Source organism: Euphorbia lathyris, chromosome 6 (assembly GCF_963576675.1).
Source record: "Euphorbia lathyris chromosome 6, ddEupLath1.1, whole genome shotgun sequence".
Taxonomy (NCBI): domain Eukaryota; kingdom Viridiplantae; phylum Streptophyta; class Magnoliopsida; order Malpighiales; family Euphorbiaceae; genus Euphorbia; species Euphorbia lathyris.
This window is the reverse complement of record NC_088915.1, coordinates 58,817,566-58,844,776: the sequence shown is the minus strand read 5'-3', so window position 1 is coordinate 58,844,776 and position 27,211 is coordinate 58,817,566. Positions and strand designations below refer to the sequence as shown.

Here is a 27,211-nt window from a genome sequence, read left to right as displayed (position 1 = left end):
CATCAGCAAGAGGATTCAGATTACCAATCTCAATACTCAAGTCATTCCTTGCAGGGAGAAGGGGCTGTGAACTCCCTTTGGACTCAACATTAGCAACAAAGAGAGGGTTAATAGAGTTATCCAGATTTGAACCCGGCTCAGAAGAAACCAGACCTGGCCTGCTCAATTCAAACTGCTCCTCAGGAGGATTCGAGATCTGTCCTTCCTCCATAGGCAGAATCTCAAATCTTGACCCGGAGCCAGAAGTTACATCCACACCCACCTCTTTGCCCTTCTTGGTATCCGGAGGTTTGACCCTGATCTCGGGGCAATCTGGAGAGAAGTCATCCTACTATTGATATCCGGAGAGTGACTAGTATTAGCTTTAGCACGTGGCTTCCTCCTTGTTGTCCTTTTGGCAAGCATCCAAGAACCAAAGCTCTTGATATAATTATAAATATTTTTTTTATGTAAATTTTCCCTAACTAAAACTCAAAATTTAAAACATGGGCCGAAAATTTTGATGTGGTTTAAAACTCAGGGCCCAAATTCATGGTTTTCTTCTTTGTCAACAGGCGGTAGCTTAATACATTTTGCGGTTGGCTACGAGCACAGACAGCCATGGCATCGAAGCTGCTTACCAAACTTGGAGCAATTCGAGTTCCTGAAATCACAGCAAACCCTAACCTTCTATTTCTCAATGCTGCCAGAAGACTTCTGTCTCACCAGCCAATTTCGGCTCCTCGACCACCTGAGAATGGCAAGAGTGCTGACAAAATCCCCCCTATAGCGTCTTCTTTGAACGACCTCGAGATTGCTAAATTTTCGGCCATCGCTGACACTTGGTTAGTTTGCTTCATTTTTCAATTTCATTGCCAAATCAGTAATTCTACGTTATTATTGTCTTCTTTTTTCGTGTTATTTTTAGTTGATCTTCTCCGACTCAAATGAACATCCAATGTTGCTAAATTCTTTTGTTATAATTAGCAATTGAGCCTTAATAATTATTTACTTATTGCATTCGGCATTCTAAGTTATTATCCAAATAAAGGATAGCTGAAAGGAGATGAAGGAAATTTTTTGACCCTATGTTTCGAAGTTTACTATCAAATCACAGATTAAAGAATGCAAGTTGAGGCAGAGACAAGTTTTAGTTAATTTTTTACTTATGATCAGGTGGGATTCTGAAGGACCATTTAAGCCATTGCATGCTATGAATCCTACAAGACTTGCTTTCATTCGCTCCACGCTTTGTCGACATTTCAGGCAAGTCAGTTTTTATATTTTTTACTCCCTCCCTCCCTCTCTCCCTCTCTCTCTCTCTCTCTCTCTCTCTCTCTCTTTACTTAGTGGTTTGCCTACTGTACTTCTTGTAACTATTGCATGTTTTCCTATCACGGATTTGAGGTTTTTAGTTCTGTTTAGTTTGGGTTTCAAAAGATGTTTAGCAACTTTTGATGAACTTTTTCTTAAAATATCTTCAGTTCACAGAATCCAAAATTCACGAAACAATTATGCATCTATGCATAACTATTGCTAACTTGGTGCGCTGCATCCTGTTTCCTATCAACTCATATTATTCATCTTTCAGCTGTTGAAGCTTTGAACTGTTCTATGCACAGTATCCCTACTGCATATTTGTTACCAGCACCTTGCTTGGTTTTTGGATAATATCCTATTTTCATAAACCTATATCTAAAATCCATCTTATTACAAATTTTTATAACTATCAATTATCAGCTGTATCTATAATTTGTCCACACCAGTCCGAGGAAAAACTATACTTGTCAACATTGCATCTTTTGGTAGAATATTCAGCTTCTGTGTTTGTAAAACTTAATATGAATCCTGGGGCTTGTGCTGGATGCTGGTTGTCTCAGTTTCATCAACATATCCTCATCCATGGATAGTAATTAATTTTTTTTATCGTTTTCAGGAAGGATCCAAACTGGGCTAGGCCTTTTGAAGGACTTACAATCGCCGATGTTGGTTGTGGAGGTGGAATTCTTTCCGAGGTATGCAATTTTTCAGGCAATTCTTGCATTTTCTACATTCCGCACCGCAGCCAGCCTTTTAATTTATTATAAGGATTTCATATGCTGGATGCGTGATCTTTTGTACTGTTTCATAAGTAACGAACGAATGATGCAATTCTCTAGCAAGATACACTCACTTGAACACCTAATAATTTGAAACATCAGAAATAACTACCTTTATTCCTAAAAAAATGTTTGGTGATCCTTCATCTTCATTTTCTTTTTGCTATATTTTCCAAACTTGAAGATACCATCGGCCCGGGCCATATTTCATTCTCAAATTATAAACCATTGCTTGATTATCCCAACATAGTTGACACTTGTTTTGCCTCTTCAACTCGAATTACTTCTAATATTATTAAATTGTGATTTGGTGTAAGATCTGATCTGCCAATGGTACTCTATAAAGGTTGGTCCAGCAAGATTAACCCGACAGCATAGCATATTTGTATCATTGAAAAATGCTTATAAAATGTTTCAAAATGTATCTTTCACTAGCTTGAGAATTGATAATTGTTATTATTTATGTGAACTTCTGGGTGCATGCAGTAAGTTTTTGACTAGTCAATTTATGCTGATATACATTCAGACTTCCAAGAGTCAGTAACTTCAGAGGTTTAGCTTGAGCTAAATCAATTAGTTAGATGAGCTCAAATAGTTGAGTCCAAAGGCTGTGATTAAAGTATTCTTTAACTTATATTCTGATAATAAGTTTTGACCCTAGCCAAATAAAAGTTAGCATTTTCCTGAAAATGGTGGTATATGAAGATTAATAACAGAATCCTGTTTGTCACTGCCTCTCTTTTTCTTTCTTTCGAATTTCTCTTTCTTTCACTTTCATCAAATCCCAATACAACAACAACAACGACCACAAAGCCTTAGTCCCAAAATGGTTCGGGGAATCCCAATCAACTCTGAAATTTAGGGTCTCAGTTTCAGCTTCAGAAACGCGGTTCCTAAAAGTATCAAATAAGTATGTGTTACTTCCAAGTCATACATATCCTTTTTCTCATTTTCTTGTTTTGCTTTTTCAGCCGTTAGCTAGAATGGGAGCAACTGTAACAGGAGTTGATGCCGTGGAGAAAAATATCAAGATTGCACGTCTCCATGCTGTATGATTATTTTACATGTTAAATTTACTTGAATCTGCATGACTGATTGACTGTTCTTATTAAGCTTACATCACTTACCTCTAAAAGATTATCTTTTCTTTTTTGGAAATTATTCTCTTAATAAAATAATTGGGTCTTGCTTAATTAGCATCTGTACTGCTCAATGTGGATCTGAACCATAGTTGTTAAAGGTGCGCCTCAGGCAAGGCTCAAGGTCCTGCGCCTAATAAGTCCTAGGCAAGGCTCTACATAAAAGTCTCTTGCCTGGGCTTCTCAGGTGCACCTCTTCTTCGTTGTGATTAATGATTAGGTTTTTAATTTTTCTGTACTTCTCTCATTAAATAAAAGGTTGATTAGTAAAAAAGAATAAGATTAGTAAAAAAGAATAAGAAGAAACGTAAAGGAGAGGATCTCCTTCTACAGTGCGATGCAAGAAACCAGCAGAGGTCTGCTGCATTTCTAGTATCGTAGTCTCTGTTGACTTGGTGTTTTTGACTTTTAATATTATGTTTTTATGTGGCTTTGTTTTGTTTGTGTGATTATAAGTGTGTTTTTTGGTTCATCATAACCTGTGCCTTAACTACTAATAGAGTATTAGTGACATTAGTATCAAATATTGATAATTGGATTTTGTATCTATTTATTTTTTTCATTTTCTGCGCCTTTTGTTCATCAGACGCACGTCTGAGCCTTGCACCTAGGCTCCAAGACCCCCTAGGGCTTCAGTGTGCATTGCGCCTTTAACAGCTATGCTCTGAACACATCCTAGACAGACATTAGAGCAATTTCTGGAACAGCATTTGGTAATTCTAGTCATAAAATGATGAATTATCAGTTCTGCTAATCATTTCTGAAGTCCAAGTTTGCCATTCCATTTATTTACTTCAAATAAATTATGCTGTCAAGCAGGCTAACGATAGAAGTTTTAAGTGTATGGTAAATGTTGTTTGTAACTTCAGGTCCTGTTTTAGATTTGACTTGGAAATTGATGAACTCTTATCTATTTGCTTCAGGATTTGGACCCATCCACATCAGCAATTGAATACCATTGCACAACAGCTGGTACATCACAATTTCTTTCATCTATTGCGTATGTCAAAATTTCTAGTCTCTTGTTCCTATTATAAGTTTAAAATGTCATTTGATCTTGTATATTTGCTTAATCAGTACACTGAACAAAAATGTTAACATGGAGACTAACTATTCTAATCTCCTTTGCTTCTCGTGAGTATTGAGTTTGCTTTAGAGAGATCAAACTAACATGCACCACATACTGCATTTTTTTTTTCATTTGACCTATCTCTACATGTTGCATCTTGTGATCCTTCTGGAACTGTGTTTCTTCTTGGAGTCCTCAGATTGGATTTGTGATTATCTTTATCCATTACTTTATGTGGATGGAAGCTGCATTTGTAGTTAATATATAGCATAGATTTCTTAGAATTTCCTTGTGGTGATTTAGTTCCATACTTTTTTGCAAGGAGGGGCTATTCAATTTGTAGCTCCTTAAGGATATGATATGATCATATGATATGACTAAGTAGGTTGCTTTATGTCACTTACAATAGGAAGAAGAAGGACTAAAATGGTTATTAACCAGTTAGCTAGGTCCTTTATGCCTTTTAGTGGCCTAGGGTTGTGTTGTTCTCTTGCATTTGAGTTTGTTATGCATTATTAGATGATTGCTTTTGCTATTTTGGATGTATTCATAAAAGTTAGGCTAGCTGTCATACCAGTTGTACCCTCATCATTGTACTACACTGCTTTATATGGGTCATGCCTTTTGAGAGGCTAGGCATCAATGAAGAATATTATTTCTAATTCCTTCTACTTTCTCTCTTATTCTGTATTCTCTCTTTCTCTCTTCTCCTTCTCTCTTTCTAAATTCTAAACTGATTCTCTACATCTGAACCATTAATCCTGACATTGGTATCAGAGATACTCGTTTCTCCGGCCAACTTGTGTGGTAAACGCTAAAACCAGAGCAGCAAAATGAGCTCAAGCAGCCATGGAAGCTTTAGAACTCCAGTTGAAGGAGCTCACTACCTGTCTGTACCTATTTAGAGCTGAGCTCATGCCATGGTCATTATCATGAATGCAATATGAGAATTATTCCCTCTAATTTCTTCTCTCTCTCTCAACCTCCCCTATCTCTTCCCTATTTCTTCCTATTCTCAAATCCCTCACTCTCATGTCACTAACCAGAGATTCCTTTCCTTTAGCCAACGTTTATGGTCAACAACTTCGTTAAAAGAAGAACTCGAGCAGCAGCCAGACGAGCCCAAGCAACCATGGAAGCTCTCGAGCAACAGTTACGGCATTTAACTGAGCAGTTCAATAACAAGTTTGAGGTTTCTGCAGAGAAGATGGAGAAAATGCAGGCCCAACTTGTAGAGATGCAGGCTGCACACAACACAGATTAACAATCTGCGTTTGGAGCAGAATCAATAGCATAACAAATTCTCTAGGGATTCACATAACCCTAAACGGCTATAATCCACCTAATGTAGCTAATTAAGGAACACATATAATCAGCAAACAAATAGAATAACTAAATACCAGATAACTAACTTGAATGCCAAATAACCGATTCAATCCTTCTTCTTATTCTTTCTCTGATATGTGACAATACATCCCCTTTAGCACATTCTTGACCCCAAGAATGAATGAAAGCTGGGAACTGAGTTGCTAAATGGTCTTCATCTTCCCAAGTGGCATCCAGTCAAGACATTCCTTCCCACAAAATCAAGAGTTGGTGCACTGATTTACCATTAACAAGAACATATCGTGTATTGATGACTTTCAGAGGGGTAGTAGCTATTAGGCCATCCTCAATACGGGGCAGTGTAGTCAAGGGTGCCTGTAGGGGGTCCAGTTTCTTCTTTAATAGAGAGACATGGAACACAGGATGAACCTTGCAAGAGAGGGGACGATGGAGTTTGTAAGCAACTTTTCCCACCTCGGCTATGACTTTAAAAGGCCCATAGAATTTTGCTGAAAGTTTTTGAGAACTCCTGACTGCAATTGAAGTCTGTCGGTAAGGCTGCAGTTTTAAGTACATCCAATCTCCCACCTTGAATTCCCTATCTGACCTGTGCCTATTTGCATATTGCTTCATTTGCTTGAGTGAGGCATTCCTTCAAGGCCAAGTTCATCTCTTGGGACATCGTCCACAACAGCTACTGTGGAGGGTTGTGGCTGAAGAATAAGTAGGGTTGTGGGTGAAGAATAGGTAGTTGTGGCTTGACCCCATAAAGTGCTTCATAGGGGTCATCTTTAAGGAGCTGTGGTAGGTACAATTGTACCAATACTCAGCCAAACTTATCCACTGAGCCCACTTCTTTGGAACCAAAAAACACATACTTCTGAGGTAGCCTTCCAAACACTGGTTGAGCCTCTCAGTCTAACCATCAATCTGAGGATGGTAAGCACTGCTATAGAGCAACTATGTGCCTAATAGTTTCATCAACTCCCTCCAGAACAAGCCAGTAAAGATTTTGTCTCTGTCTGAAACTATAGTTCTTGGCATGCCATGTAGCTTGAAGATATGCTGCAGGAAAGCCTTAGCAACTGTTGCTGCAAAGAAAGGATGAGTCAAGGGAATGAAGTGTCCTGACTTAATAAATCTGTCCACCACCACTAGAATTGAGTCAAAACCAGTGGACTTGGGTAAGCCTTCAATGAAGTCGAGTGCTATGTCTCTCCAAGCAGAGTCTGGCACAGGCAAAGGCTGAAGCAAGCTTGGATAAGGGGCATGATCAGCTTTGCAGCGAAAGCAAGTGTCACAAGCTATTACCCAAGCTGTGACAGTTTCTGACATTTTAGGCCAGTAGAAATGTTGCTAGAGCCTGGTCAGTGTGCCCTTAATGCTTGAATGGCCTCCCATAGGGGAACTGTGACAAATTTGAACCAACTTTTCCCTTAATTGGGATTGGTTACCAATGTAGATTCTTCCTTTGTAATACAAGACCCATTAACATAGGAATAATTTCCATTAGGATCTGTCTGGATGGCATGTTGTTGCACCAGTTTAGTTGCCTCTGGGTCATGTTGATAAGTCTCATGTACTTCATTTAACTAGGTTGGAACCACCATGGAGAGAGCCAAGGCCTGAGATTCTCTGGGTTCATTTTTCCTGGACAGGGCATCCGCCACCTTGTTCTCTATTCCCTTCTTATACTGTATGGAATAGTCCAGACCCAAGAGCTTAGAAATTCCTTTATGTTGAAGTAGCCTCTGTTCTAGTAAGTTCTTGATCACTAAAGGAGTGTTTTCCAAGTAGGGTCTCCAGGTTGTCACTGCTTGCACAATAGCTAGGAGCTCCCTTTCATATGCTGAAAGTTTCTGATTTCGAGGACATAGGGATTTAGACAGATAGCATATAGGCCTTTGTTGTTGCATCAACACTGCTCCTATGCCTGTGCCACTGGCATCACATTCAAGGATGAATGGTCTGGTGAAGTCTGGTAAGGCTAGCACAGGGACCTGTGTCATGAGCTGTTTGAGATGATTGAAGGCCTCAGTAGCTTCTGGTTCCCATTTGAATTGGTCCTTAAGCAAGTCTGTCAGAGGCCTGCTTACTACTCCATATCCCTTTACAAACCTTCTATAGTACCCTGTTAAGCCCAGGAAACCCCTTAATCCTTTTAGGGTAGAAGGAAGAGGCCAGTCCACCATTGCTGAGATCTTTTCTGGATCCATTGCTACTCCTTCCTTTGAGATAATGTGTCCCAAGTATGCAATCTGTTGCACCCCAAATTCACACTTGGAAGCTTTAGCATACAACTGATGCTGAGTTAGTAAGTTGAACACAAGGGTCAAATGTTCAAGATGGGTAAGGCTTAAAAATGGAATTCATGAGGGATTGGAAAGTAGCAGGGGCATTAGTGAGGCCAAAAGGCATCACTACAAACCCATAGTGCCCAGAAAGGGTACGAAAGGCTATTTTATAGATGTCTTCTTCCTTCATCCGTATTTGGTGATACCCAGCTCTAAGATCAATCTTGGAGAAGATGGTTGCCCCTTGTAATTCATCAATCAGATTCTGAATAACAGGAATAGGAAATTTGTCTTTAACAGTAGATTTATTCAACTCTCTAAAGTCCACACAGAATCTCCGACTCCCATCTTTCTTCTTCACCAAAAGAACTGGGGAGGCATAAGGGCTGTTGCTAGGCCTTATCACTCCACTGTCTAGCATATAATCTTTCCATCTTGTTCTTCTAGTGATGAGAATACCTGTAGGGTCTTATGTTAATTGGTTTTGTGGCATTTTTAAGGGTATGGTATGGTCATAGGTTCTCTGAGGTGGTAAGGTGACTGGTGGTTGAAATAGGTGGTCATTTTGAGTCATTAGGGTCTGAATGGGAATAGGGATTTGTGTTTGATTGCCAAGGGTTCCTACATGATTTGTTTCTGGCTCTTGGTCACTTTTGGTCAACATAAGAAACAATCTAGAGGGGATTCCCTTCCATCCCCTAGTCATCAATTTGTTCACTGACTTTACAGTCATCATTTTCAAAGTCATTTCCTCCTTCATCCCTTTCAGCTCAACCTGTTTTCCCTCCTTATGCACCAAAAGTCTATTTTCAGGTGTGTGACTTCTCATCCAGTCAACTCCTAGGATCATGTCATAATCTCCTAGGTCTAGCACTCTCAGGGTGAAATTGAACTTAGCATTCTGCATAGTCCACCCACAACTATTGCATTTTGAGGTCACTATAAGTTGTCTGCATCAGCTACAGTGACAGGCACAGGTTTTATCTCCACTAAGGGCACCCTGACTTCCTTAGCAATTCTAGCATCCAAAAAACTATGGGTACTACCACTATCAATGAGAATCATTATAGGTTTTTGGTTTAGAGTACCTTTAAGCTTCATTGTATTGTCAGTCAAGCCTCCATCCATAGCATGGTCAGGGCAAGAAGTTTCTTGCATTGGTGCCCAGGGTGATATCTGTCACCACACTTCCAACAAGCCCCTGGAACCCTTTTTTGATTAGTAAACTGGGTAGTGGTTTTGGGCTCACTGGGTTTAGTGAGTGTTGCTGAAGTGGGGTTAGGTTTGGTGGTTTGAAGGCTAGAAGTTGACCAGGGTTTACTAGGAACAGGTGGCCTGAAGCTAGGTTTGGGTTTGACAACCTCCAAGATATCCTTTAGATGATTTTCTTGGTATTTAGCTTGCTTAATGGCAGTGTAAACTTCTTTGGGCTCATGTGTTCTTACTGCAGATTTGAGCCCTGCTACAAAGCTCTTCATGAAAAAGGATTCTGTCAACTCAGGATGCTCTTTCTCCAATTTCAACTTAAGTTCTTCAAACTTGTCCTGGTAATATGCTACCGTAGTATTCTGCCTCAGCTGGAATAGTTGCTCCACCACTTCTGTGACTTCAGTGTCCTGAAAGCGCTCCTCTCAATGAACCTGTCCCATGTGATTCCTTGATGAGAAGGGATCTAGTTCTTGAACCAACGTTCAGTCCTGCCTTGCATATACAAGCCAAGCCAGCAAGTTCCACCTTCTTTTCTTCCACTACTTTGAATAACTGGAAGTATTTTGTGCATTTGCTGATCCAGTTCTCAACTTCTGCTCCATTAAAGGAGGGAAGCTCACACTTAGGGAGTAGTTTGTTGAAGTAGGGTGGCTTTTGAGTAGAGAAAGGCTCATCCATGGCTGAACCTTGTGGTCCACTTCCCAGAATGCCTCTGGTCTGGTGAGTGCCATAGGCAGGGGTGTTTCTGTTGACATGGTAAGGTTAGGGAGTGACAAGTTGGGAAGATGAGGTGCCCTTGGAAGACAAAATGCATCAGACTCCGGCCACCTTGGCTAAGTTAGTCAAAACAAATCAAACCAACCCAGAAAATCACCAGACCCCCTACAGACACCCTTGACTACACTGCCCCCTATTGAGGATGGCCTAATAGCTACTACCCCTCTGAAAGTCATCAATACATGATATGTTCTTGTTAATGGTAAATCGGTGCACCAACTCTTGATTTTGTGGGAAGGAATGTCCTCGCTGGATGCCACTTGGGAAGATGAAGACCATTTAGCTGCTCATTTCTCCGCCTTCATTCATTCTTGGGGTCAAGAATATGCTGAAGGGGGAGGTATTGTTAATATCAGAGAAAGAATAAGAAGGGTTGAATTGGTTATTTGCCATTCAAGTCAGTTATCTGTTATTTAGTTATTCTGTTTGTTTGTTCATTATATGTATTCCTTTTTTTAGCTGCATTAGGTGGATTGTAGCCGTTTAGGGTTATGTGAATCCCTAGAGAATTTGTTATTCTATTTTGTTTGTAAGCTAGGTTGTTATACAGCTATGTACTACCACAGCTGTCCCTTGTACCTGTCTGTACTCACTCTATTTAGAGCTGAGCTCATGGCCATGGTCATTATCATGAATGAAATATCAGAATTATTCCCTCTAATTTCTTCTCCTCTCTCTCTCTCTCTCAATCTCCCCTATCTCTTCCTATTCTCAAATCCCTCACTCTCAGGTCACTAACCTGACATTTATCTTGAAATAATCTATATTTTGCCTCCCTGTGTTCGTGCTTCTTGGATATTTGGAACTCTTATTTATCTGTGTGATAAAAAAAAATATGCTCGAAAATAAGCATAGTTGGATGCAATTTTATGGACAGAAAAGCTAGTTGAGGAGCAGAGGAAGTTTGATGCTGTGATTTCATTAGAGGTGCTCTCTCTCTCTCTTTTATTTGTGTGTACGATTGTGCATTAATAATTGTGAAATTTGCAATGAGCGATTGCTGTATAACTTTATCCTTGATTTAGAGTGCATTAGATTTATTTATAAATTCAAAACTTTCCATGTAAGGTGATTGAGCATGTAGCGAATCCTGCTGAATTTTGCAAGTCTCTGGCAGCACTAACTCATTCTGGTGGAGCTACAGTAGTTTCAACCATCAATCGATCCATGAGAGCATTTGCAACTACCATTGTTGTAGCAGAGTATCTTCTTCAATGGGTATGAATGCTTCATTTGATTCTACAATTTTATACCTATATATATATATATATATTTAGGTTTTAGACTCATCTATAAATCTTTTATGTTATTATATCTGATGTGGTTTTAGTCTTTTAGAGCACATGATTACCTAGTTGTTTTAAACTCTCCTGAATATCTTGACGTCTACTCCAGTCTTCCTCTTAATTTGCTATTCTCAAATTGAATTACCAATACTCATTCATGTTTCTTATTTGCTTGTCTCAAAATTTTGACACAGTTTTCAAATTTTTTTTTGGTCCTTATCGCTTCATATTTAGTTTGACTTGAACGCGATTATTATGACATGCATTACTAATTAACCTAACTTGAACTGAATATTTTTAAAAACATGCATGCCTTAGAAAATGCATCAGAATGAATTTTGACATGAAGATGTATAAAACATAAACCTTCAGAAACGTGCACCTTGGAATTATATGATAGTTTCCACGCTTCAATTTTCGCTTCCGTATTCTTTTTCTAGGGGAAACAAAAATCTATACCAGAGGTTATCAATACCCAAGTTTCATGAAAGTGTCGTGGATTACAATGCTTTTGTGTTAATTTTGAGGGCCTGTTACTCTTCATTTGCATGCATTTGATGTAAGACTGAATAGTAGAGGAGTGCTGATAATAGATATCATACAGCTTCCAAAGGGTACACATGAATGGTCAAGTTTTATCACTCCAGAAGAGCTGGTTCTGATCCTAAAGCGTGCATCCATTGATGTGAGACATTTTCCCCCCTTATCTAGTTCTGTATCTCTACTTCGGTTTATTAATTTCGGTCTGTATTCATTATTTCCAGGTTAAAGAAATGGCTGGGTTTGTGTATAACCCTTTGACTGGACTATGGTCTCTATCAGATGATGTTAGTGTTAACTACATCGCCTTTGGTACCAAAAACGGCCATTAACACTTGTGTACAAGTTTTTTGTCCTTAAAATGGAAAGTTATGCTCAAATGTTTTGTCCTGCTATGATAATTTTGGGTGAGTGGGTGCTAAAATTTCACAAGTTCAAGCTTATAGAAAGAAAAGATAGCCTGCTACAGAGCCATAGGACGCCATCAGGGTTGCAATGTAAACTGAACGGTGGACAGGAACGGGGAATGGTTCTTCCGTATCCGTAATATGGATTGAGAAAAAATCTTTCAGTTCCCAATACTGTGGGACTTTGTTGTTTTATATTTTTATTTTAAGTATTAATTAAAAATTAAGTTGTATAAAATAAAACATTAAATTAATAAAATATAATTATAATAATTTAATATTTTAATTAAATACAAATGATATGTTATAATTAGATTATGTATATGCATAAAGTGCAAAAAATACTTCTAACATTGATATTGAATAACAATTTTATTCTTAATGTTTAAAATGTAATTTGACTCTTTAATATTGCTAACTAAGAGTAACTTTTTTTTTTTTTTTTTTTTGAAAGAGAGCAATTTTATTCTTAAAGTTTGTAAGTTGAGTTAATTTTTGATATCTTCAAAAATATAGATAATTAATTTTATTCTTAAAGTTTGCAAGTTGAGTTAATATTAGATAATTTGTTCCTGTATTCTGTATTAGTTGCATATAAATTAGTTTTTTTTAAAGTTTTTGTAATTTCATAATAAAATTATTGATTAGTATTCTTCAATTTTATAAAATATTTGGATTTTTTTTTTGTCCAAACTAGCATAGAATACATTATAATTTTTTAATTTTTTTCACGTGTTGTGATCTGTTACTAATAAGTGGTAAGATGATGTACATATACAATAGAGATGTCATGAATATGGAGATGGCAAGATTTATTATTGAGGAGATACTGTTTAATGAATATTATTTCTCAAAGTGACTCAAGTTGTTAATGTTACGAGTAAAATTACTTTTGATTGTTAACGTTAGGATAAAATTGTTCTTAGCTGGCAACATTAAGGCAAGGATGAGAACTCCCACAGGGTCAGGGAGGATATTTTTCATTATGGTCTCCATCACAAGCTTAGGAATACAAAAAAAAAAAAAAAAAACCTAATACATCACCAGCTCCTTGAACCTGAAGTTGTCCAAAATAGTAGATTGACTTCCTGAACTTTGCAAATGTCTCACCAACTCTCTGAACTTGCTTATTTCGTATCACCTGCTCTCTGAACTTATCCATAAAAGTAGATTAGCTCCCTAAACTATGCAAGTGTCTCACTAACTCCCCAAACTTGCTTGTTCTGTAACAACTAAATACAAAAACCATAATACTAACTTCTGATCCTCATCCATTCGATATCTCAAACCTGCAACACTAACTTTTATAATAGGTTGAAAGGTAGGAGAATCGAAAAATTACCTCTCGAATAGATGAAGACGTATTTTTAGAATTTAGGTTTAATAAGTTTTTGTATTTAGTTGTTACTAAATAAACAAGTTTAGGGAGTTGGTGAGACACTTGCAAAGTTGAGAGCGCTAATCTATTTTTATGAACAAGTTTAGGGAGCTAGTGATACGAAATAAGCAAGTTTAAGGAGTTGGTGGGACGCTTACAAAGTTCAGGGAGCCAATCTACTATTTTAGACAAGTTCAGGGAGCTAGTATTTAAGCCAAAAAAAAATCATTTATCTTCTTGTAAGGAAATCTTTTAGGAGAATATTTGTGTCCGTTGGGATGGATTCCCAGCAGGGATGCAAATTCTTATCCCATTAACAACCTTTGACTCGATGTAAGGTGCAATTGACCCTAAGCATGACTTTGAAAGAAAACAAACACAAACAAAAAAATTGATTCCAGAAATTTTATTTAGTTCTTCATCTACCCAAAAAGTAATTTTATGTTAAAGTGAAATAATTAAATTTTTGGTAATTACAAGGGGCAGATCTCACAATTGTTTATCCGAAGTTATAATTCTCCAGCTAGATAATCTGATATTGCATTGGATAGTTAAAATGACCTCTAAAATTGACAAAATAAAAGTTTAGCTGTCATGGTTTTATTATTGATAATCCTACTAGTATTGAACATCATGTCAAAGGTTATTTTTATAATCTTTTTGCCCCGTCTTCTATAACTAGTTATGAATCTGTTAATGTTTGTATACACTGGTTACTAAGGATATGAATTACAATTTGATTGCCCCACAAATAAACAAGGTGTTTCAATGTGCTAGAGGATAAATCTCTGAGCCGGATGTCCTAAATCCTGGTTTCTATCAGCATTTTTGGATGTGTTAGGGCAAGATATTTTTCAGGCTTGCTCTAGATGGTTGAATATACGAATTCCCAGCTAATATGAATGACTCTATTATTGTGTTAATTCCAAAATATGATAATCATGATAATATGAAAGGTCTCTGGACTATTTCATTGTGTAATGTTTTTGTATAAGCTTGTTGCTAAGGTATTGGCTAACTGTTTGAAGTAAGGGGTCTTTGATGTTATTTCTAAGAGTCGGTCTCTGTTTATACCTAGTAGGTCTATCAGTGATAATGTTCTGATTGCTTTTGATTTCTTGCACTATACGAAGCGTAAAAATAGGGGAAAATCTGGAAATATGGCGTTAAAGATTGATATCACTAAAGTTTATGACAAAGTGGATTGAAGTTTTTTAAAACTTGTTATGCAGAAAATGGGTTTTCACAATATATGGGTGAACTGGATCATGCTTTGTATGACATCTCTTATAAGGCCAATGTGAATGGTGATTTGATGGGGCTTATTAATCCTAGAAGAAGGCTTCGTCAAGGGAATCCTTTGTCTCGCTATCTTTTTATTCTCTTCCTTAAGGTGCTTTTCCAACTGGTTTATCAAGCAAAGAATTTCGGTTTGCTACATGGTTGTTGTATCTACAGGGGTGACCCTACCGTGTTTCATCATCCTTTTGCTGATGACAACTTTCTGTTCTTTAATGCTTCGGTAGCAAAGCATAGGGTGGTTGTTGATATTTTGCAAAATATGAGGCTTTGGGTAATGATGTCTATTTGAACAAATTGGGTAACTTTTTTCGTTCTATTGTTCATTATGATTTGCATATTGCTGTGTTGAATGTTTCGTCCGCTTTGGTACGGGGCGCTATTTGAGCCTTCCTTCTTTGATAGGCCGGAGTAAGCGTGCAATCTTTGGCTTTCTTAAAGATAGATTGCGTAGGAGATTTATCAGTTGGGGTATCAAGTTTCTATTTAATGATGACAAGAATGTGCTTATTAAATCTGTAGAGCAAGCTTTACCGACATTTTGTATGTCTACTTTTCTCATTCCCCGCATTATTTATGATGAGCTCTAACACATGATGAATTATTGTTGGTGGGGTATGAAAGGAGATGGCCAAAGAAATATTCACTAGTTTGACTCGGGAAGATTGTGTTACAAAAAGAACCATGGAGGGTTAAAGTTTAGGGATTTCCATCACTTTAATCTTTCTCTTCCTGTAACTTCATTTGTAAGGTGCACATTAGTTAGTCGTATGTTCAAAGCTAAATATTTTTTCTAAGAATGATTTCTTTTTCTCTGAATTGGGCACAAATTCTAGTTTTGCTTAGAGGTGCGTCTAGCATTCAATAGACGTGTTCAATCTTGGTATGCAATGTCGTGTTGGTAATGGTGAAACTATCTGAATATGGAAGGACCCTTGACTTGTGAAGGACAATGACTTCAAAGCTTTGCATAGTGGGAATCATGATGATTACAACACCATAGGCTGCACTCATTTTAAAGCGGAGAGAAAGCTTGAGACAGAAGTAAACTTATTTCTCTTTCCCTTGAAAATGTTGTGGCAATTATTATTATTTCAGACTTAGTTCTCTCCCATTCGGATTGTGTTGATAGGATGATATGGAGCTTTAGCAAAGATGGTGAGTATAGCTCTAAAATCGTTCAATAGAAGTTTGAAGGATAGGGTTAGTGTTAGTAAGCGCTCAAAGGGGTGGTACCAGCTTTGGAATTTTTGGCTCCCTTCAAAAATTAAAATTTTGATAGGATGATATGGAGCTTTAGCAAAGATGGTGAGTATAGCTCTAAATCGGTCTATAGAAGTTTGAAGGATAGGGTTCGTGTTAGTGAGCGCTCAAAGGGGTGGTACCAACTTTGGAATTTGTGGCTCCCTTCAAAAATTAAAATTTTCATATGAAATTTTCGCTCTTTTTGCCTCCCTCTGAATGTGTTTTTGAGGAATAGAAGAGTGGAAGTCGAAATCACTTGCGATCACGGATGGCACTTGTTTGTGGATTGCCCTTATGCGAGGAAGTGTTGGGAGGCGGTTGGGATCACTTATCCAGCGGATGTTGTGGTTGATTTTAGGGACTTTTTTCTGCAATGCTGTGGAAAATGGTTGATTGATGCACTCCGTAAAATCACCATGATAGCTTAGACTCATTGCTATCAAGAGCTCCTGCTGGTGGGGTCTATTGGAGTCCAAGATCACGAAAACGTTGGCCCTACGGAACAGTATATATTGGATCCTTGAGCTTAATTTGCAGAATGTTATTCGTGAAATGGATGTTAAAGTGATGGTGGACAGTTTTAATTCGAAGAAGCAAGATCTTTCCAAGTTTGGAAGATTGATTCAAGACTGTTAGCACTGTCTTGATATTGAGGTGTCATTGTATCCTAGTTTAACGAATAGGGTTGCTTATATAGTGTTGTTAGGAGTACCTCTTTTGGTTGCCTCCTATTTGGTTACCTGATCAACGTCTAAAATTTTTAATCCTCCTTGATTAATATATTTAATATATTTTCATTTTCTTCAAAGTACAATCGGTTTTAATATTTATAAAATCTAAAAAGTATTTGTCAAGCATTGCCAACATCATACCTAAAATGAGCTAAAATCCTTTTTTGAACTTTAGCAGAAAATTTAAAGTATTTTATAAGATTTCCAGATGAACTGCTCAAGTTGTATAGTCTGGAAACCCATCCCCACTTCAGGTTATTGCAGCGGTAGTATGAATGCCAGTTCAGCTGCTTTGGTAAAATTTAAATGGCAATTGTAACACATTAAAATAAAATTAGAACCTATGGATAAAAAGTTGCATTTTGGACTACGCAAAACTGTCATTCATTTGGCTCGGTGTTCTTTCTAACATCTTACTTAAGTCTACATATGTTAAGGTGGCACCTCAAATCTTTCACAAAAACTGCTACTAATGAAGGAGGTGCCCACCTGCCATTTCCTAAAACAGGGTATTAGATTTAGATTCAGATTTAGAAGCCGAAGAAGCCAAGTTCACTTGCTCGTTCCTTCTCAAATGTCTCGAAATACTGATATATAATGGTAACAGCAAGCAATATTCCAGTTCCTGACCCAATTGCTCCCATGAAATCTGCCAGTACTGTAAGTGCACCAATGCACATTCCTCCGAACGCAGCTGCTGTTGGTATATAGCGGTTCAATTCTTTCTGCAAGTTTGAATCGCGGTGCCCTGGCATCACCATTTGTTGTTCCTGCACAACCAATTCTAATCAGTCATTTATATGAACAATGGACTTTCTGATTAAAATACAGATTAATTAAGGTAATTCATAGACGAGGGCACATGCTCATCATACCTTGAGCTGTTTGGCAACATCTCTGGCAGAGGATCCTGAAACCTCAATCCATGTTTTTGAGAAGAGTGCACAAGCAGAAAGCATAAATATCAAATAGAACAGAGCATGGAAGGGATTGGCTGCCATATCTGCCAAACTGCGTTAAAAAATCACTAAAGGTGTCAGTGCAAGTACAAAGGGAATTGAAAAGAATCAATGAATACCAAAAAGCATAACCTCGAAAAATACTAAAATAAATACTGTACAATATAAAATGGCAAAGACATTATATATGTTGCTTCACCTCGCTGGTGCAGTCACATAGTAAGCAAGACCATCAACCGGAACATACTGGCCACCTGAATATTCAGATTCTTTCCATTTCCCCAGCAGATTGACAAAGAAGTTTCCACCATACTTCCTATAAAGCAACTGTAAAGCAATGCATCTTGTTATATTTTTTATCAACATCAAAATCAAGCATTAAACCAATTGCACAAGCAACTCATATACCTGAGAGATAAAATAGAGATTGGAAACAAGTGCAGATTGTAGAATAATTGGCATATTAGAGGTGTAGAAAAGCTTAATTGGATAGGATCCTTGTTGTCCACGGGCATTCTTTGACCTCACAGGTAAAACCACACGAAAACCTTGGAAATAGATGACAATAAGGAAGATCAACACAGTGGCAAGCAAATTGGTAACATTTGGAAGATTCTGCCTGTAGAAAGCCTCTCGAAGTGCACGAACTTTATCACTCCTTGTGATGAGTAAATGGAACAAAGCAATGACAGCACCTTCAAATTCTGCTCCCCTACCACTGTTAATTGTTGTGGGGCTAAATGCTTTCCATATGATATTTTCACTGCATTCATAACAAGAGAAACAGTTATGCGGCAACAAAATCTACACATGCAAACGCTTAAAGAAAAGAAGTTAAGATGAGACCAGATAAAATGGTAAAAGAAAAGAGAGTTATCTACCAGATATTGGTTGCTATGAAAAGAGAGATCCCAGAGCCAAGGCCGTATCCTTTCTGGAGAAGCTCATCAAGGCATATAACAATTATTCCAGCAAAACAGAGTTGGACAATAATAAGGATTGCATTCCCGGCACCAAGTTGGCTGACACTTCCATACATTCCTGATAGCACATAGGCAACTGCCTCACCTACAGCAATCAAAATGCCCAACAGTTTCTGTGCTCCATTACTGCAAAAGTAGATACAAGTATTTGTCACATAAATCCTAACCGAATATCAGACACAAAATGCAAATTTAAGCAAGAAACTGCAACATAACCATTGTTTGCAACAAGTTTCTTCTACATAGTGACTATTCCAGAACAGGAACTGAACAAAATCAAGTCACTTACAGGAGTGCACGATCCTCACGCACATTGTTATCCACTTCAATGATCTTCGACCCAGCCAACAATTGCATCACCAATCCAGAAGTCACAATCGGGGTAATGCCGAGCTCCATGACCGTTCCTCGGTTTGATGCAAGAATAACACGCATCCAATAAAACGGATCAGCACCCGTCGTCGAGTGTATGCCATAAAGCGGCAGTTGACTGCAGACAAGGAAGATGAAGAGAGATATGACAGTATAGATGACCTTCTCTCTGAAAGGAATCTTCCGATCAGCGCTCTGAACTTCAGGCAGAAAAGAAAGGAAAGGTTTCACAAGATGCAGAACTCTAAATCCTCCACCCATCTCGAATGATCAAATGCACCAAACCAACCTAATCCAATTTCGACAAGTTTTTACAGCTCAAGATCAGATAAAAGATATCAATCACACACACTCAACAGAAATTAAGCTAGATGATATCAAATCAAAGTACAAAAATAGAAAGGAAATTGCAGCTTAATCCACAATCACAAAACAACAAAATTCAACAATAACACATAAAAACTCGAACTCATTGATACAGCATTCACATAATTGAGCTACTAGTGTTTAATTCAAAAGGAATCCAACTTGATAAGCACAAGGAAAAGTTGATATCCAAAGAATCCAAATAATGCTGTAAACAAAGTTCAAAAGAAAACCTGAGATCGATACAATGAAGAAGAGGAAAAAGGAAAAAGTGAAACTTACAAGTTGATAGGGTGTGAGGATTAGGAGATCCAAAGCTTAATTTTCTTAGCGGGCGGAGAGATCGAGTAGAAGGAAAGGAAGAAAAACCTCACATTTAAAATTAAAGCGTATAGACGACTATATATATAGTAGATTTTATTTTTGAAACTTTGCCTCTTACTTTGTTGTGTCGTGCAATGGCGTAGCCGTCCCTGCCACGATGCTTACTCCATTTAGAATTTGACACGTGTAACTTCACGTCCATGCTCAATTTGGATTCGGAAGAGAACGACGTTAGGACCCACCAAAAGGGTTGGGTAGTTTGCTAAAGTATGAAATGTAAATAGAGTATGAGTAGGATTGTAAGTAAATGGGGTAATTATGGTAGGGATGGGACTATTTTCTTGTCTCCGTATCCGTCTAGATATAAAATTTCCGTTTATAGAAAATAAAAAAAATATAATCTACTTTTTCTTATCGTCGTAGGATTTAAGATTTTCATAAGGATTTTCATTCTCCAATTCTAAAATTCTAAACAACATTTTTTTCGGTAAAACCATGTTTATGCAAATATAAGTTAATATATTTGATGAAAAAATACGTTCAATTGTTCAATTATTAAGAAACATATTTCGCCATAAGAGATTTTGAGAAAGAAATGTTTAGAGAGGAAAAAATATATTAAAGAGAGATGTGAAAGAAGAAATAGACGGTGGATTTAATTTTTTTTGTTTTTGTTTTGGAGTTTGTGTGTAATAATTAGATAATACAAGGTTTAATTTATAATATAAATAAATATAATGACAAAAATAACTATTTGCCATTTGACTTTTTTTAACACCGCTAGTCAGTTTGGACTGTGTCTGCTAACAGAACATAACACAAGGTACTTGTTTGTAAATTTTTAAACCAGGTGATTTATGATTGAGATTTATTTTTGTATTTTTCTTTTATTTTTATTAATCACTTTCTATATCTTCGTACTTTTTTTTCCTAAATCAATTTTTACACTTTTGAGACTAAAAACTATTAATTTTAAAAAATTAGTTTTCTATTTATAAAATATTACATATATCAACTTCTTTTAGACCGGTTATGTTTAATTTTTTTTGTTATTCAACACACCGAAACGACGAAAATTCAGGATGCTAGAGACTAAAAAAAATTTGTTGAAATATTGTGGGCTGTAGTTTAGAAATTTTCTCCATCTCTATAAATCTAACTCCGACACCAGCCGCAAACCTAAAATTAATCCCACATGTATAAAATTCTGGATCCGCCACTGCCGATTATCATCATTATTTACCTTTAATGAAAATTGGAAGTACAAAGTAGATTGGGATTTTATCCAATCAACACTTACTATACAACCATTTCTAGTTATATTAGAATTTCATTTTTGAAAAAAAGTTAAGTTTAATTTAAGTAATTAAAAGACTAATCTCTTGACCTAAAGATCCCAGAGTTGAACTTTACAATGGAAATAAGCTAAATCAACATCCTAGGACATTGTTAAGGAAATTTGTTTAAAGCATATATGCTGTATTTGGTCACACTAACACAACTTCCAAGTATTTAAATAATCTTAAAAATAGTAAATGAAATTTCAAGTGTTTAAATAACTTAAAAGATAGTAAATGAAATTTGTTCCATCATGGCCACGAAATTTGTTCCATCATAGCCACGAACAAATCTTCTTCTTCGTTGTATTCTTATCGAAAAGTAACGGATCTAGAATTTACTAAGAGATGATACTTATCGTGATTTATGAATTGAATTTTTTTTAGTGTTCTTGTTAGGAGAGTTTGTAATAGGATGCTCAAGCCCCCTAAACCCCCCAGATCTGTCCCTGCTTATGAGAAAACAAATTGCACAATATGGACAGAAGTAACTAGGAATGACTAAACTTAAACATCATTTCTCTCAACAGCAGCAATAAACGAAACTAGAGCAAAAGCAAAGCATGCAACAAGCAATTCTACGAACATTTGCAACTTGTTTAACTCTATTAGTACTACTAGATTGAACAGTAACGTTAGTAGCATCTTCATTTTCCCTCCGATATCCAATACATAAAAAGGAAGTAGAAGCTGCTTGTAGAATAAAATTAGCAACTTATATCAGGACTGGTATATAAACCTAATCTACGGGTAAATCCAAACAGACTCACCCACCTTGTCAACATTTGGTACACACGGGATTGATACAAACTCGAAACAATTGTAACATAGCGCCTTTGCATCCCATAAAATCTCAAGAACGTTAGCAGTGATTCAGCACTAGAAGTGTACAACTTCAAAGTGTACAACTTCAACAAGCTGATACCTGATTCAAGCTGGCAGTTGAAGCTTGGCATTATTTTTCCAACTGTGGGGAAAAAAGACCAGGGATTATTATATGTCACATTACTAACAGGAAAGAATGATTAACACAGAAAATTTAAAATTAACTTTTTCATACCTGATAAAGTAGTAGTAGAAGAAATCTGCATAAAGAGCTGTCTGGACAAGACCAGAAACGCAAGCTGAGGTATAAAAAAAGAGATGGAGGTCAAAACATAGCTACACATAATTCTTGCAAATAAGCATTTATGTCTAATTCTTAATAGGCTTACAGATCCATCGATTGAAATGTGTCTCTGTAAGATAGCGGTAGATCCAGTTCAGGATGTAGAAAGCTCGATAAGCTCTGCAGATTCAATATATTGCTAATAAGTGCATTACATTATAGATCAAAACAACAGATAAATGTTCATATGCAGACGCATTTAAAAAAAAATATATATTAATGTAAATTCAAGATATCCCAAAAGAAATTCAGTACCAATGGAGGCGATGCATAAAGCACTTGCACAGAAACTTTGGTTTTGAAAAGCTTCCACTTCCGTTTCCATGCAATTTTCACACATAAATATAGTGTTACAACACCAACAACTATGTCTTAATCCCAACTAGTTGCGGTTGGCTATATCTATTACTCTTTTCAACTCATTTCTGCTTAAAATAAAATTCTCTGAGAGATCTAATAATAAAAAATCCAATCTTCCTCTTCCTCTTCCTTACTTTACTATATCTAATCCTATTTTTAGTCAAAATTGAATGTGCCCAAACAAATTTAACCGCTCTTAACTTATTTTGTTTTCTGTTTCACATACTAAGATTTTGCAAATATATTTATTCTAATCTTATAGATACGTGTATGTATCCCCACTCATCCATCTCAACATCCTCATCTCCACTACACTTCTTGTCAATATTTTGTCTTCTTACTGCCGAACACTTGCTTCCATAAGCATTATGGTTGGAGAATTCTTCTTTAAACTTTTATTTCAGTTGTAGTAGGCATGTTTCTATAATTCTATCACATAACATCTATGTTGCATTTCTCCATTCATCTGTCCTGCTCCAATCATAGTACTGACATTCTCTCCTATCTCTCTCATACTATGAGTAAGAGATCCTACATAGGAAAACTAGTTACATGAAGGTATATGCCCACAAAATACTTGATAACTACATTAGTCTTTCTATTTCTAAAGGTATAATGTCTATACTCTATCTTTGTTCTACTCAACTTGTACTCTCTCCCTTTAAAGTACTTAGCCAAAGTTCAGACTTTTTCTACTTGGTTCCTCAATAGTTTATCAGTCTTGCCTATAAAAATAATGTTATCCATGAATAAGATGTACCAAGGTACCTCATCTTGGATATGCTTGGTCGACTCATCTACAGCTAAAGAAACAAAGCAGATCCTTGATGTAATACAATGGTGATTGGGAACTCCCTTTTTCTCTCAATACCCACCATATAACATCTCTTGTGATCTGTCATAAGCTTTCTCCATATCAATGATGTCCTTTTGTGACTATCCATATTTTTCCATCAAACAGCCATCCATTCTTTTAAATAGAGTGTTAGTACAAAAATATCTACTTTAGTTAAGGCTATACCTAATTGATTGCTTTCCTCAGAACAAACATTAATTATTCCACACTGGCCTTCAGAAGTACAACATCTTCATTACTTTGTTCCATTCACATTCTTTTTCCTGAAACTTCTGTCCAAAAGATGTAGATGCACTGTAACGTTTGCCAACGAATTACCAAAACCCTCTTATCTAAAATTGGGAGCGACCACAAATTGATGCGCATAAAGCCAAAGATCATACATCTGCAGAAATATCAAAATAATAGAAGAAGCTCCTTCTATAGTTCAAGGGGATTAGTTTGCTATCCCACCTATCCTCACCATGAACAAAACATAAGAGGTGCTTCCCAGCATAATACATAATCTCTCATGCACCAAGCACAATTCAATACATCATACCGAAAGCATAGTTTCACTTATGAAATTTAAGCTAATTGACGTGAATATGCTTTGCAGATTCATCCAGGATGGCAGAGAATTCAATTATGCAATGTAGTAATAAATAACTTCAGGAGAAGGCCTTATTAGTGACTAAAGACATGTTCATGTTGGGGCGAAAAATTTGAAGAGAGTGAAAGTAAAAACTCAAACATGCATCTTATATTCAAAGACATAAAAGCATCAAACACAACAATACTTAGTATGACTACAACAACAACAACAACAAAGCCTTAGTCCCAAAATGATTCGGGGTCGGCTAACATGAACCATCATATAAAACCGTGAAATCAAGTCGTGTCAGCGACATAAAATTCTCTCCCTACACTCTGCCCTATCCACAGCCATATTTTCCCTCAATCCCCAATAAACTCATATCACTCTCGATCACCCTCTTCCAAGTTTGCTTAGGTCTTCCCCTACCCATCACCATTACATCCCTTTGCCACTCTTCAGTCCTCCTAACCGGCGCATCAAGCTCTCTTCGTCTTACATGGCCAAACCACCTTAGTCGGTTTTCACTCATTTTATTCTCAATAGATGTAACCCCTACTTTTGTCCTAATTATTTCATTACTCACCCGATCCTTACATGGACAAACCCACCTTTGTATGACTACAACATGCCAAAAAAAATCAAGGAAGTAATATGCATTTATGATGGTTTGGACATGATTACTTTCTTCTTGTATGATTGTCCATGGACAAAGATGCCAGACAACAAGGTTATGAAACCAAACATCTCAGATAATTTAGATTCCCAAATGGAAACATGAATCTAAAGAAGACAACATTCATATATTAAATTTCTTCTATGACTTAATTTTTTATACAACTAATGTACCAGAACATGCATGTACATACCCCAGCAAGAAAACATATTGCCCTGTCAAATTATCCACATTCCCACTTCGTTGAAGTAATACTAACTGAGGAAGAATTGCTACTGCCTCCATGTATATCGAAAATGCCCAGAAAATCTGCGAGAAGTTATACAAATTTTAAGGAACGAAATTGATAAAGTTCAATAACAAAGGGCAGTGCAACAATACAGCCAACCACTTATTGCAACTTTGCATACAATTTTTTAGCAAATCATGACAACATTAATTTACAAGTTCTTGCTGTGGAGGGCAATTGAGAGGAGGGTATGCGAGTGCAAGTATACAGAAAAAACCAATGTGTACTCACTTCCTATCAACACGGTAAATGATCATGCTATTGCAAGTGCACAAACCTAAACTTGTTCATCATCTACTCAGAAATTTAAGTGCCTCTTGAACCTTGACAGTAAAAAAGAGGTAGTTTTTTCTAAATTATGAACTCAAAATGTTTCAGTCGTTACCAATGAACAAATATTTGATCATATTTTCTCATACAAACTCCTTTGCAATGGATTAGTTTCTTTGGCCTCTTCCTGAGTCGGCTTCTATTAATCACATACATACATCTCTATCTTCACATTGATTTAAGAGAATAGCTAGGCCTAATAAAAGAAGTCACCTCTCGAATAGTTAACTTCTCGTGCAGGAAAATAGCCAACCCCAAGCACGCAGCAATAAGGAAGTAATGCCGAAACGTGTCGAGCTGTTTGTCATAAGTGCGTTTCACCATACGATGGCGCCTCATACACCATACAATTGCAAGCGAGCTCACAATGAACACCACCTTCATTACAGAGTTATACACAGAGATAAAGTCTGTGAATAGATCTAAGTATCGCGTCACAAACACCAGCGCATACAGCTCCTGCGTCTTCAGCGAAATCCCTAAATGTTGTCAATAAAAATCCAACCATTCAATTGAATTTGAATATGCTTTTGATAAAAATGCAATTCTCATCTTGCTTTCACGGAGATAAAATCAACCAAAAATACGATAGCAATTGCAACCAATGTATAAAGTCCTCACAAAATAAAAAGAAAAATATATACCTCCACAAAGACCAGTATTCCAAAAATAAATAAAAAATGAAAACAGGAAAATACTCAATGCGCAAATAAATTCAACTGTACGTTACGAATTGAAACTAGAAATGATAATTGAGAAGCGGCGGCGCGGTGGGGGTTACCGGAGCAAGATTTGGTGGCGTAGATTTTAAGAAGCAGAATCAAAATACTGATCAAATGAGTCATATCTCCGAGCAATCTGAAGATATTCATTTTGGAAATGGTAGCAAAGTAGATCGTTGGCGCCCTAATTTATTGGATTAATTAGATATGAGGAAGAAGAGGATAGCTCATAAAAAAATTGAATCGAAGGAATTGAAATATGGGTTTCTCTTCTTTTCTGGATTCAATTTTCGTGACAGGAGCGAAAAGGAAAACAAAAAAGCTGACGTGGCACTTGGAAATGGCATTTGCCTTGTTTGCTTTCCACCTCCACGGACGTAGATGGGCTTGTACTTTGTGGGCTGTAGGTATCGGAGTTCCCTTTTGTACCCATATATAGGCCCATGTCCAAGTCCAACCGTTGGGGTTGAGTTGAGTTGAGTTGAGTAGGATTGTCGATGGTATCCCTATCGACATTCAGAGTGCCGGAGCCAAGAATTTATTAAAAATGGTAAAAACTACATACAATTTTATTACATAATATGAAATCGGCACACAATAAGATTCAACTTAGTAGATAAAATGTTACAAATATTTAAAATTATGATCATATTGTCTCATCTATTTACATCTCATGTGAATTAATAAAGGTGATAAAGTTATCATTATTACCATGTGTGAACATAACTCTAACCTTCCATATTTTTATATGTAGCTTTAATAGAGATAGTAAAATTACATATCACTTAATACATTATACGAACTAATATTATATCAGTAGGTTTTTGGATGGTTAGAATTAACATGCTAATCTAAAAATGACATAAAATATTTAGAAATGTTATTGTATTCATCTATATTTTTAAATATTACAATTAAAATAGATGTATTAAAATTGAAATAGATGTATAGTAAAATTATATATGATTCGAAAACACGGTATAAAATTGAAACTAATCTGATTAGGTTGACACGATTATAGCATGAATTTGTTTAATACTAGATTAAGATTGATTCACTTTACGAATATGACACTAACCTAAAAATTATCACCCTTAAAAAAGATTTATGTAAAAGT

General features: G+C 36.6%; 3 protein-coding genes across 4 annotated transcripts; 1 reads left to right on the top strand and 2 right to left on the bottom strand.

Moving 5' to 3' along the window:
- The first annotated feature begins 561 nt into the window (after positions 1-561).
- LOC136232777 (ubiquinone biosynthesis O-methyltransferase, mitochondrial) lies at positions 562-12,405 on the top strand. 2 transcript variants are annotated; one of them, XM_066022174.1, is made up of 9 exons: positions 562-824; positions 1,156-1,245; positions 1,916-1,994; positions 3,050-3,127; positions 4,141-4,189; positions 10,770-10,819; positions 10,961-11,110; positions 11,783-11,863; positions 11,943-12,405. In XM_066022174.1, the coding sequence occupies exons 1-9, from the start codon at positions 601-603 to the stop codon at positions 12,048-12,050; spliced, it is 909 nt and encodes a 302-aa protein (XP_065878246.1). In that variant the 5' UTR covers positions 562-600; the 3' UTR covers positions 12,051-12,405. The 2 variants fall into 2 exon arrangements, with proteins under 2 accessions (XP_065878246.1, XP_065878247.1); XM_066022175.1 differs by lacking the exon at positions 10,770-10,819 and having other exon boundaries at positions 11,010-11,110.
- Positions 12,406-17,101: 4,696 nt separating this feature from the next.
- On the bottom strand, positions 17,102-19,882 carry LOC136233444 (uncharacterized). The gene is made up of 7 exons (XM_066023101.1): positions 19,741-19,882; positions 19,010-19,381; positions 18,619-18,846; positions 18,146-18,500; positions 17,937-18,064; positions 17,654-17,789; positions 17,102-17,548 (listed from the first exon to the last, which is right to left on the bottom strand). The coding sequence occupies exons 2-7, from the start codon at positions 19,351-19,353 to the stop codon at positions 17,309-17,311; spliced, it is 1,431 nt and encodes a 476-aa protein (XP_065879173.1). The 5' UTR covers positions 19,354-19,381; positions 19,741-19,882; the 3' UTR covers positions 17,102-17,308.
- A 1,832-nt stretch (positions 19,883-21,714) lies between these two features.
- On the bottom strand, positions 21,715-26,411 carry LOC136233563 (ER lumen protein-retaining receptor A-like). Its single transcript, XM_066023267.1, has 6 exons — positions 26,154-26,411; positions 25,586-25,851; positions 24,947-25,062; positions 22,334-22,407; positions 22,180-22,243; positions 21,715-22,086 (listed from the first exon to the last, which is right to left on the bottom strand). The coding sequence occupies exons 1-6, from the start codon at positions 26,242-26,244 to the stop codon at positions 22,050-22,052; spliced, it is 648 nt and encodes a 215-aa protein (XP_065879339.1). The 5' UTR covers positions 26,245-26,411; the 3' UTR covers positions 21,715-22,049.
- Between the last annotated feature and the right edge of the window lie 800 nt (positions 26,412-27,211).